Source organism: Scomber scombrus, chromosome 23 (assembly GCF_963691925.1).
Source record: "Scomber scombrus chromosome 23, fScoSco1.1, whole genome shotgun sequence".
Taxonomy (NCBI): domain Eukaryota; kingdom Metazoa; phylum Chordata; class Actinopteri; order Scombriformes; family Scombridae; genus Scomber; species Scomber scombrus.
In genome coordinates, this window is record NC_084992.1 from 13,272,205 (window position 1) to 13,285,067 (window position 12,863).

Sequence of the window (12,863 nt, forward strand, 5' to 3'; positions counted from 1 at the left end):
CCCACAATGGGCTTGGGCTTATGGGAAAAAATGTGCCCTGAAGGCTGCAACAGAAATATTAAATAAGGGATATTGCATAATTTTCTATATAACATCCCTGTCTAGACACCTTTAATGAACTTGGTCTCATAATGTTGAGTAAGATTGTGTTTCGGGGCTGGGCTATTAGTAACTTGCATTATCACAAATGTCAGTTTTGAATGAGATTTTCTTACTTCTGGAGGAAAGGCTGTATGTAGATAACATTTTTACTCTCTACTAGCTTTTCAATTATAGAGTAGCGACAAAATTTGCAGTTAGTCAAACTAAAATAAAACTAATACATATCTTCTGATTACTTTGGCATTGCAGGCTTTTCCAAAGTGTATTATATTGTTGGACTACCAGACTGATTTGAAGGAATAGAGACACCATATAGATTTGTGTTGTATACTCTATTGTATCTGGATTATTTTGTATGGGACTATAGATATATACGTACTTCATATTTATAGAATTTTTTTTGTTCTCAGTACACAATGTACTGTATATCATATTACTATTTTATACATTAATTATTTTTTTTACATTTATTCATTTACTATTTTGATCACATTTTTAATCAAACTGTCTTGCCCAAATGAATCACATCACTTTGCCATGCATACTCTTTTAGTAAAATGAGTAATGGTAGTGTTTGTTGCTTTACTCTAAAAAGCTTTGCTTTTTTTTTTTCTCAATGTGCTCACTTAATGAGAGGAGTGATGCTCCCTTTCATGTGTTCATATCAAAGCTAGTCTCATCCCTTAATTGTTTTGATAGGCATTTGAAAAAAAGGATTTATTTAATTTATTTATTTTTTTCATCTTATCTAACCCGTAATGATTTAACCTACAGAGTAGTGACAGTTCCACAGGAACAAGTGCATAATTATACATTTAAGTGTTCTACTTAATGCGCTCATTTTCAAGCTGTCAAGGTCACTCGCTGGAGTGCCATTAGTGAAGAGAGGGGCCCTCTTTACCTGGGAACATGGCAGCCGCTTAATGCCCAACGCTCAAGAGGAGCATGCCACAGTATACTAGTACAGCCCCTGACAGCCAGGCAGATACAGAGGTGGTTACACAAATACTCATTTATATAACACACTCACTAACGAAGGAAACATAACACCTATAAATTTGTGTTCTTAATGTGTTGATATTCTATGTGGTCCCTGTGCCTAACAGGCCATACTTTATATGGCAATCAAGGCGAAGGGGTAATGACTCTTGTGTGTCTGAGGAGAGGGTTAAAGTGGTGGGGAGTGGAGGGTAGGGGGAGCTGACACTGTGAACCCCTGATGGCCTTTCTGCTGGGTAGCCATGGCAACATCTAGCCCAGTCGTTAATGAGGCACAAGTGAGCTGTTAACAGAATACTGATTTGGGTTTGACATCAGCCCTGATTCATATCTGTCAGGATGTGTTGCTGAAATATGCAACCCTGAGTTTGTTTTATAACTGCACATAAAATGGCTTCGCAGTACTGTTATATCCAGAGCATGCAAAACAAAATGTGCTATGGATGATACACTCTCATTTAGAGTAATTATGTGGGTTAGTGTGCTATACGAAAAAAATAACACCAGCCAACAGCATGTTCGCACAAAAACATCTAGCGTGCCATCTGCAATTTCAATATTTGACCTCTTGAAGATTTATGTATATCCTCACATTCATTATTTTGTATAATAATATTTTCTTGTTCTCTACCTCACAATTACTACTGTCAAAGATGGGAGGGAGGTATACATGTCCTCTTTGTATATCAGTCATATGAAATGGGGTGAAAGCAGGGCCCTGACAGAGCATGTGCCCTTTACATGTTATGCAGATGAATTATTTATGAAGGTGGTGGGCACAATGGGTGGTAGGAGGGTGAGAGTAGCGTCAGTGATTGGCACAGTAATGACAGTGCCTGGGCTCATCTCAAAACGCTGCTCTCTGATTGGCAACCTTACATGAGTGGCAGAGGTTAGCAATGCTTAGCCCCGCTTGGCCGTGCCAGCAGGACCTTTTTTTTCTTTGTATCACTGCTTCACCAAATCCAGATTAACCAGCAGCTCCAAAATTGCTCTCTACCTGCCAGTGCAGAGCTGCACCTCATGCTGTAAATGATTAGTGCATTAAGAAGCACAGTAAGAGGGCTAACTTGCTGCTCCAGACCCCTTGTTACAACAGTGAAAAGCGTAGCTGTGAGCTATAATTCATTGCAGTGGTAGCTAATGAGTGGATGCTACAGTAGGAAGGTGATGATAATAAGCACAGGCTTTACACCTTCTTAAACTAGGTAGTGTATGTCATTAGTAAGGTACAAGGTTAGGATTCAGTATAGGTTGTTAGAGAAGAATTTACAAGTAATGTGATGCTGAGTTGGCACATGTGATGAGAGGAGCACCTTGCTGAGACTTGCCTTTAGGACTGGGCATCATTTAGACCGAAAAAAAGGTCTAAGTTGCTCCTATCAACTAAAAAAAAAAAATCTCACATTGAGGATTATTGACATTCGCGTTTGAATCGGGTGTCAAATAACTAACTATTAAACCTGGTAAAATAACTGTCTAAAATGACCAAAATTACTATTTAAGTGAGCAAATATTACAGACAATATGACAACTCCACTAGTACAGGAGGGGATGTGATGCAGAGGGTTGCAGCAATTACTGTTTATAATAATGGCACATCTCATAAAAATGTAAATATAAACCACGCAGTGCACATTTACAGCATGCAAAAGTGCATAAAAGGCAGCCATGATGAGGCTTCAGTGATGTTTATGTCAGCGGTATAATGTCTACAAACATACATAGAAAGCACTGAAGGCAAATGAGCAAATTCATAAATCCATTCACTTGAGGAAACCACAGACATACCAAACAGGGCCACCATTGTGTTCTTTTCTCCCTGTGGTTTTGTTCATCCAGTTTATGTCTAGTGAAGGCCCAAGGTCTCAAACACACACACACCAACACACAAATGCACACATCAAGACATGCACAAATACACTTTTGGCCCAGATTTTCTTTTTTTTCCCCCCTCTCTTCTGTATCTGTGGGCTGTTAAACACCAGAGTAGAGTTGTCTAAATGATAATTGCTTCTGAAAGGTTGATTTGTGGCTATATCAGAGGGGGTAACTCTCCTCTCAGTGTTGAGCGAGATTAGCCGTGGATCTGCGGGATTTATCACTCGAGGCATGCAGATTAGCGCCGCAATGAAGTTTAAAACAGAATCACTGGTGACCGCATCGTTTTAAAGAAATAAGAGGAGCTTATATCAGCTCAAGCCATTATCAGAAGAAGAACTAAAGCTAATCAGCTTTTTTAATCCTAATTATTCTTAATGAGGATTAGATTATAAAAAATCAGTAAAACAATACACGTACAGTGACGCTACTTTTACTATAATAGTTTCATAAAATATTTTTCTGATGTTCTTAAATTCCAAAACTGGTAGATTGGACTTTTGATGACCATTAAGTGTAAGTTAGATGCAGTGATTCTTCAGTTCTTAGCTCTAAAGGAGCTGAAAGTACAATTTTAATGGTATTTTTGTGGGCAGTGGATATAATTAAATCACAAGTCCATCTGCTATTCAGTGTCAATAGAAATCACACCTTAGTGATGGAGAGAGAACATTAAATGAGATTGACTCCCTAATATGTGTGGTTAAAGGCACATCTGAGTTCTTAGAGGACCACTATCTCGCCCAGGATGCAAAGTAAATGTATGGATAGTACATTCGCTAGACATGCTGCTATTACAGGTTTATCTATGATGGAAGGTGCATTTTATGGCATTAGAGGAAGCCAGACAAAGAGTGAGTCATAACCCAGATATCTGTAAATAAGATTCTCAACGTTTTAAGCCTCAGAAGGAGCGTGTGTTCAATATTTTCTATCTGTCTTTAAAAGGAAGTCTGTGTTTGTGACCCTCCATCGTCTCCATGTAGTCAGAAATGGATTTGCACAAAAGGCACGATGCAATTTTTCTTTTCACTGCAAATGTTAATATATTTAGATACTTCAGTTACAGTCATCTGTGTTATTTGTCTAAAACAGCAATGTGTCTGTTTTCTTTGTTCTTCTCCTGAAAATTTGAGTCAAGTATCTTCAGTGATCTGAATACTGTGTGAAACATTTTGTTGGGTAGGCAAACACAGTTTCCAGCTTGGCTGCAGAAAACAGGTGCAGCAGATCAGCCAACATGTGAGGGGTGGTAGGAAATACATACAGTAACCCAGATAATTTAAGGAGACTGGCTCGGCTACTACCAGTGCAAGTGAGCATCATGTGTATCATGGTTGCAGCTTAAAGCCAAACTCTGATAAATTGGATGAGAAAATGAAGTTGTCATTGTGCTAGAAGGGTTCATTTTGCACATTTGGGTTGTGCTATAATGTCTGTCACAAGGTCAGACTAACATATAGTAATGTGTATGAACCTTGGTGCCGTGAAATTAGGCAATACGGTCCAATGTGCTGTGTTTCTGAGGTGTAAATAACTAGCTGCATGCTAGTCTGTTGATAACTGTAGAGTGACTGTAGAGAATGGCCTGCCAATACTGAGTACAAGTAGGTATTATTACAAGGAATGATCTGTCAATAAGATTCCATCTTGTGACTCCTGTGGGTCCAAATGAATGGAGTGTGTTGGCCACATTTCAGTGATAACTCAAGCCTAATTGACAGGGCCTATGCTGCCTCCTGGGGCACGGGAGGGCTGACAGAGCGAGAATAGAGATTAAGGAAGGAAGTGAAAGAAGGTGAAGCGAGGGAATGAGGTGCATGTGTGTGCTAAGGACGCGACGAATGCGGAAGGATAGAGGTGATGCGCAAGGGATCCCTGGTGAACTAGCAGCGAGAGCCGGAGCACTGTCACTTTCTACGCTTGCCGTGTCTGCTGGCCCTGACAGCAATCCATTTGAGGGCCTCCTGGTAACAGAGTGCTAAAACCCAATCAAACAGGCTGGAAGGAAAAAGGCGAGACGCTCGGGCCCAGCCGGCTTCCACTTGTGTGAGCAATTCACCTCTGACTGACCCGTTCAGGCATCTTAAATAAGCCATGCACATCATGGATGGCAGAAAAGCCACACTCAGGGACCAGAAGACAGCCGTGTATCTGTAAAAGCTGGAGAGTGTTTTTTGAAATCAAAGAGGACTCCGTGTTTGCCCTTATCAAGGTCAAATGAGAATAAAGCGGTGCTTAAAGAAATGTGGAAAGAAATGTAATGTTTTTTAACAGTAAATTGGATCAGCTACACTAAATTATGCTTTTTTTTATACTACCTACCATTCAATCCCTCTATATCTATGTGTCTTTGATTTAAAATTAGTATAACTTGTATTTGTTGTTAGGAAAAAGCAGCATGATCAAATAGTAATTATGCATTACTTAATGTTGAGCTTTAGGGAAACTAATAGCCTATTAGTGTATAATATACTGTTGAGATCAGTTAAAAGAAAAAATACGAAATATCATATTAGGTCATGAAGTATAGCATATTACCTTCCATAATACTTAAGGCAGCAATCAAAGAGCGGAGCAGATTTTTTGCTACTTTAATCCCCCGTGGAAAGGTCAAAGTAGGCACATTGATCAAGTGTTGTGCACTTGTGACAGAGTTGGCACTGGTGAGAAAAGCACTCAGGCTGATTAAAAGAACTATATGTTGAATTTACAGCTTTTTGTAGCTCTTTATCCAGAATGATTAACAGCACATTGACACGTTGTTAATAAAAAAAGGAATGAGAAGACCATCAGGTTTGCTTTTACCATGAAAAGTATGTTTCCCTGAAAGTGAAAAGACTGGTTTCATTATTTATCATCTGTCTTGAATATTTAGCAATACAGACAGAAAATAGTTACTTGCCTATGTAGGGCAAGAGATCAGAGCAATCACACACATTTCAGTGAAATCTTCAGTCAACCATGCACCGAATGCAGGAAAGCCCCCCCCCCCTTAACAGGATTAAAATGTTTTACAAAAATCAATACTTACCAGCAGCATGACTGCAGCCGACACCGCCTCAAAGAAGCTGCTCAAGTTCAACAAAAGATCAGAGGAAGTAAGACAGGGAAAGCGTACTCGAATGGCATCTGTCGGTACTGCGGGCTGTGTTGGACAGTGTCCACTGGCACCCTGGTTTGCTTTGGTTTTCCTAGCTCCCCTTGAAATGTTTGGTGAGAATGTAATTAGCTAGCACTGGGCTGGCTCATTTGAGATGGGCTTTACCGGCGTCGTGTTTTTCTCTTCTCCTTCCCTCGTGTGTTATTGCACACAGAATTAACTCTGACAAAATGGTAATTAATATTTCCTCTCCATTGTTCAAGAGGAGCATGGCAAGAGCACCAGTGCCAGCAACCAAAGGAGGGCACTGCCAGATTGACTATCTTGCCAGCTTTTTTATTTTTGCCAGGAGAAACTGTTTTTCAATAAGCCAATGTAGTGGTGTTATAAAAGAAAATCTATGCCCAGTTTGTTCTTGTTTATAGAAAAATCTGGAAATTGCTGTCTTTTGTTTGGCCTGATTCAAAGACAGAAACATTGTAAAAGTGACCATACTTTTTCTTTTTTATTATTTCAGGAAGTGGGGGATGTGGACAGAAACACCAAAGAACCAGTACAGTCAGATGGTGTACGAGAACGGAGAACCTTGCTGGCAAGGCGGTTCACGCAGCACTACGGTTAGTATTACACACATATTACACACCAGACCAGTCATGCAAATGTCAGACACACACACACACACACACGCACACGCACACATTGTGATAATGGCAGCATATGAGAGGACAAAGAAGCAGACAGTAATTAACTAATAGATGGATAGACAGATGAGCAAATGGTACATACAGACTGTCAAATAAACAGATGGATAGACGATATGACAAAAGATGGGAGAACAAAAAGAAATCACATTTCATCCTAATTGAATGCCATAATGTGTTAACACAGGCTAGATTTAAGGTTAAATATTTGTGATTTACATTTTGGTCTATGTTGTTGCATTGATTATAAGAAATGTGAAATTTAAATGTAAGCAATCTATGAACAGTAGGTGTGGAGCTATGCTGTAAATGGTTATCAAGAAACAGTATGTATTTTTGGTGCTGTTGTCAAACTCTGTGATTTGATCAGGTTATGAAATATCTGTCTCCAAGATTTCTGCCTCCATCTCAATTCAGAAGAAGTGACAATTGGAACAATACCCTCATTACTCTGGATAGTACATATAAGTTTTCATGTGTGCGCATTAAACACTAACACACTTTGTTTAATCCAAATTACAGAGAGCTCAGGTTTGGCATCAATTGTTTTTCTGCTCAAGAAGTTTTCTTTGTTTTCTCAAATATAGGTCAGTCAGATGTAGCTGGATTTTTTAGTAGTATTTAATGAAAACTGAACTGTTAAGTTGGCTCTACAAAGGCCACAGACAGCTAAATGAAGCTCCTCTCACCCAGTCTCACCCATATGCATTTCAACAATGGAGAATTAGCCAGTCAATCAGTATAAGGCTGGCGCTCAGCAGCCTGGCAAAAAGGTGTTTTTTTCATACCCAAGTGATGCTAGCTGACTGGCTTTTCTCCCCTCTGTCAGTCTACATTGGTTTTATGGTTAATGTTACTCTCGCTTGCATTCTCCTGCAGCTTTCTCTTCTACTGTTCGACTCTCTATTTTCCACCTATTCCCTCCTCTTTCACATTTATACGATCCATTTACATTTTTGTGTGAGAATTTGCTCAATTAAAAATGTAGCACGTTTAATAATCTCATTTTCTTTGCCGGGCCCCCTCTTCAAATCATAGTCTAATAAATGTCGTTTGCAAATGTATGTACTCATGCCATCCAGGGGCCCCCTTTGAAAAGACTAAATTGAATTCCTTTGATACGACCCCGTAACCGCGTGCAGTCGGCATAAATGAAGTCTCGTCAGAAGTCGACGCTCATTACATTTGAAAGGCTGAACCTCGTCTTTGGGTAGTGCGCTCTCCTTCTGCAGTGAAACACACTTCTCTCTTTATACTTGAATAGTCGGACCAGTGATGTATTGTTTCAATGGTGGATATCGAGGTAATCCCAATTCAAGCAGTGTGCAGTGTATCTTAAGAGTCTATGGGGAAGGTTGAGCCGAACTGTTTCAATCGTTAATTAAATTCAAAGTGCTGGACTGTGACTGTTACATGTGAGCAGTGAGTTTGGCTACAGCTAGCACAATAGTGGTTCTCTATTCCAACCAGGCTCTTCCATTGTGATAAAGGATAATTCCACTGTACATTTGTTCACCAAATTGATAGTGAATAGGAATAGGAATGTGGCAATGTGGCAATATCAATGAAAAGAAGAGACAAATTAAAAGTAACATTGTCAGTTGTCACAGTTTTCAGACCGACCTCCCTATCAGAAGTTTTCCCCTGACTGTGCACATTTAAAACACTTTAAGTTTTAAGTTTTTTACCACCAAATGTGGTGGTTTTATCTGACTAAAGTGTTGGCTTGTTTACAACTTGTCTGACTTTTCTTTTTTCTTCCCCCTTTATTGTGTCCGTGTTGCCAGAACTGATAACCAATAGAAATAATGATAACTTTATTAAAATAGCACCTTAAAAAAGGTTACATTGAAGGCCAATGCAACAAAATAAGCCCATCATAAAATTTAAAGGTGCAGTGTGTAGAATTTAGTAGTATCTAGTGGAATGAACTAGGCAGGAATGGAATATGATTTTCATAAGTATGTTTTATCTTATTTATGAAAATAAGAATTGTGGTGTTTTCTTAGCCTTTTCTATCTACAAAGGGAGCGGGTCCTCTCCCTTACAAACTGAAAGACTCTAAAAAGGTCCTTTCACATTTTTTGTGAATTTGCAATTATGTTTCTCTTTACTAGCTTATGCCAGAACTATCGAGCTTTTAAGCGTCATTATTATCATTAGCATTAGCATTATCATTATTATTATTAGTAGTATTACTATTATTATCATTATTATTACTATTATTATTGTTATTATTAATGACATCATTGTGATACCGTAACCATAGCACTTTCTGAATAAACTGGAACACCGACTGTGAGCCAGACTATATAGTGTTGACATTAGTAGAGGACTTCACAAACAGACTTCACTTTTTCTTCTTTTCTTTTTTTTTTGTCTGAATGGGAGCAAATCCCAGCAGACAGGTTTTAAAATCTTGAAGAAAGCCTTCCCAGAATAGTGGAGGCTGTTAAAAGCAGCAGAGCAGTGCCCATCGATTTGGAATGAGATGTTCAACAATCACATATGGGTGTAGTTGGTCAGGCATACATGTGCTGCACATAACCAAAAAAAGAGGGGGAAAAAAAGTCAAGTTATATAACAGGAACAGAAGTAACAAAATACAATTTGGAGAAGATAAACATAAAAATGATCAGACAAGTTTTCAGTACTGCTCCTATCATTAATCTTTGGCGCCAAGTCTACACTGAACCATCAATAACACAGTTTGTCTCATCAAGTAGTTAACACCCACTTAATACATCTTTGCAACAAGATACTAAGTGACATAACAAAAGACTATTTTAATCCAAGTACGGGACATAACCAAATCAGCAGTTGTGCCAGCCTCAAACTAATACCTGTCAAGTTCCCATCTGTCTCTTTCTCCAGGTGTCTTTGTTCACCGGAGGAGGGTTAGTGAGAGGTTGCTATGGAAACCTGGTAGAGGTAAAATAAGTTGTTTTTCCCTTCCACTATCTTGCAGAGGGCGTCAAAGTCACCTATTAAAGTCATGACAGTGGTGATCACATCTCCCCATGTCCTTTTCACACGTGGGGACGACAGCCGTGATGTCCCATAATGCCTCAGTGTCCCGCAGTCACAGCATCACTTGTACTGCAGTGTGCAGGCTATTCAGTGATGAATACTAACACTTCATGCATAAAACAATCATTTTATTTCAGGAGAGACCTGAATATGTTTGAATGACAAACTGCACTGGTGTCTTTTGCATAATTCTGTCATTTGTAGTGAATCCTATTCTTCACAAAAGTTTGAAAATGTGTGGAAAATCACTGCAACGAGAGGAAGGACAGCATCTTCAATCAGCTCCCTTTGTAAGATGAAACTGGAATGGCTCTTGACTCAGGCGAGCAACAGCTCTTCTCCCCGCACCACCTCAACTTTTCTTTCTTGTGCTTTTCTAGGTCACTCTGACATGTGGAACGGAGACAGTCTTGCGATCGGTGAAGGAGCCCAGCAAATGCCAGTACATCATGGACTTTCAGACTCCTGTGGCCTGTCAGCCGGTGCTAAAGCAGCGGGGCATACACAGTGAACTCTAACCCTTTCCCTTACTGGCCTAGCCTAGATTAACTTCGGGGCCCCTCCCCTTCCCTCTTGACTAGCCTGCGGTGACAGGATTGGGTCCTGAGGGTCCCCTCTGACATCTGTGTTGTCAGAACATATATACTTCCAAGCAAGTCTTGCTAAGGTCAGAATCTGATTTCAGTCACACTTTTCCTGAACCACTTTAGTTTTCTTTTATTGTTACAGTTCCACTTTAATGTTCATATTTGAATAGAGCATTGTATGAATGATTTAGTGAACAAAAGTATTCCTAACATTGCAGTAGATTCATAATACAGGTTTACAATTAAGGCCCGACTATGTAAATAATTGAATAAATAACGTGAAAATAGCTCAACTGCAATGTCTAATGACATTTCCACTGATGTAACTGCTGTATCAAATAACTGCTAATTCATGAGCACAAATAAAAGGACTTTGTCCTTCTACTAAATTTATAGTGGCTGCTTTATTATAACCTTACCTTATCCTGCAGAATAAGAATATTCTCTATTTTTACTGTCAACAAATCCAGTGAAAACCAACAATTGGTACAAGTAAGTATTGCCTGTTATACAGTAGCGTGTTCCTCTGTGCATAGACCTCCACTCTTGTCCAAAAACTATTAGAAAAAACATCAGACTTGATTACAATGAACCTGGGCACTGTAGTATTAAATTAAGTCAATCTGCTGTAAATACTGCTGCTGTAAATTAATCCACAGTTGAAAATAGTCCCCAACATATGTGCTCCACTCTGGTAAAAGTTACTCCTCCTTGAGTAACTTTTGCTCAAAACTACAGTGCTCAGTTGTTGAAACAGTTTTTAAAAAGTAAATATTATTTGTGACTTTTTTTTTTTTAGAGCTGCCCCCTGAAAGTCGACTTCAACTGAGATTCTTCAGTTTGAGCAGTCGTTATAAATGAGAAGTTATATTCATCTAAACATAATTTCATTTTAAATAGTTTAATTAGTTAATTTTTCTTGTTCAGATTTACTTATTAGTTTTATGTTTAAAGAAAAATAAAGAAATAGGCCTAAAGAAGATATATCAGTTATTTCATTGCAGCTAATTTATTTTAAACTGTTTGTAACATTTAATGTGAACATTTTTTTTTTTTTTAAATGGTGCTATTATTATGAATAATCCATACAGTAGCCTGACATTATATGTAGGCAATTCAAATCTTGCATCACATGATTTTCAAACGCTCAAAAATATGTTTCCCCTGACTCTGTGATATTTAACTATGTTTAATGTGGTCCAAATCATCACTGAAACTCACGCCAATGGATTTTCTGGTTGCCAGATAGTCCACATGAAATTAATTCATTCATTCATTCATTAAATGGAACGAATCGTCAAATCTTCATATTGAACAGTCAAATCTGATTCGTCTGACAAAATTCTGACTCATATGGGTTTTGGGGCTGAGAGCTGGAATTATTGAGCTGGTATTAGGAGATGGACCGATGCATTGTTGGTTTGGTCTTTTCATTGAAGTTGTTGGCAATAAAAAAAAGAGGTAAAAATAAATCCAGTCTTCCTTTTACAGTGTTATTAACAATGTAGTTATACTTCTGCCCCACTTCTGCCCCAATACAAATTAGATTTGTATTGTAGATAGTTGAACTGTGCAAAAAGTGCAACTAGGTCAAATGCATAGTCATGTAACTGCCATATTGAATAACTACTTATTCATAAGCACAAATAAAAGGTATTTTGATGCTAATAAGTGTTTTGATCTATAGTGTATTATTTCTAAAAGAATCACACAGTAAAGTGGACCTTGAGTTGGTGAATGTATATATATGATAATTATGTTTCTGTTTGCATAATATATGTTAACACCCCACTTTGTCCACTTAGAGCAACAATTTATCTATAGCCGCACAACAATTTCACAATGTTTAAACACTTTCAGCTATTATTAGTAAGGCATTGTACATGGAGTATAGCATCTCTTGATTTCACAAGATTCTGCAAGCGTTAGCAGTCTGCTTCCTACTGTGCATGGTATCTATGATGTTGTTATGTAACAGATTGTGGGGTTTCTGCAGCAGAGCCCTCTGCTCATTAAGGGGGAGCTAGATCAGCTGTCAGGTATCCAATAGGCTGCCTGATATATTCCTACCCTGCTGGGGCAGCTGGGTGGCTGTTTGCCTGCTAGCAATGCATAGCCTCAGGCCATGTTGGCCAGGCACTGCTGCTTTTTATTTATCTGGCTTCAGTTCCCATCCTCACGCTGTATTTGATGGAAAATGTGCTATTTGCTTTCACTTTCTGTTTGAGGGATAATGGTCAGGTTTGAAAAAGGAATTCCACTAAAAGCTTCAACAAGACAAAACTCATAATGTATGTTAGGTCTTGTTGTTTTTGCTAAAATTAGACTCATTATTTGCCTTCAAATGCAAAATCTTACAACTCGATTATGCTGTTTAGAGTGTCTTGCATCAGTATTTTCCCATCAGGAATGTCACTCTACATTTAAATATCTTCCTCATTCAACATTTCACATTATGCA

The 12,863-nt window shown here is 38.5% G+C and overlaps 1 protein-coding gene across 1 annotated transcript in view; it reads left to right on the top strand.

Annotated features, from left to right (window-relative positions):
- LOC134005730 (glucosidase 2 subunit beta-like) overlaps window positions 1–10,872 on the top strand; it is a 131,655-nt gene extending 120,783 nt beyond the window's left edge. The window contains exons 14-15 of the mRNA XM_062444720.1: window positions 6,603–6,702; window positions 10,197–10,872. Coding sequence (XP_062300704.1) covers window positions 6,603–6,702; window positions 10,197–10,334 — 238 coding nt within the window. The 3' untranslated portion in view covers window positions 10,335–10,872. The remainder of the gene's footprint in view (window positions 1–6,602; window positions 6,703–10,196) is intronic.
- Window positions 10,873–12,863: the final 1,991 nt, after the last annotated feature.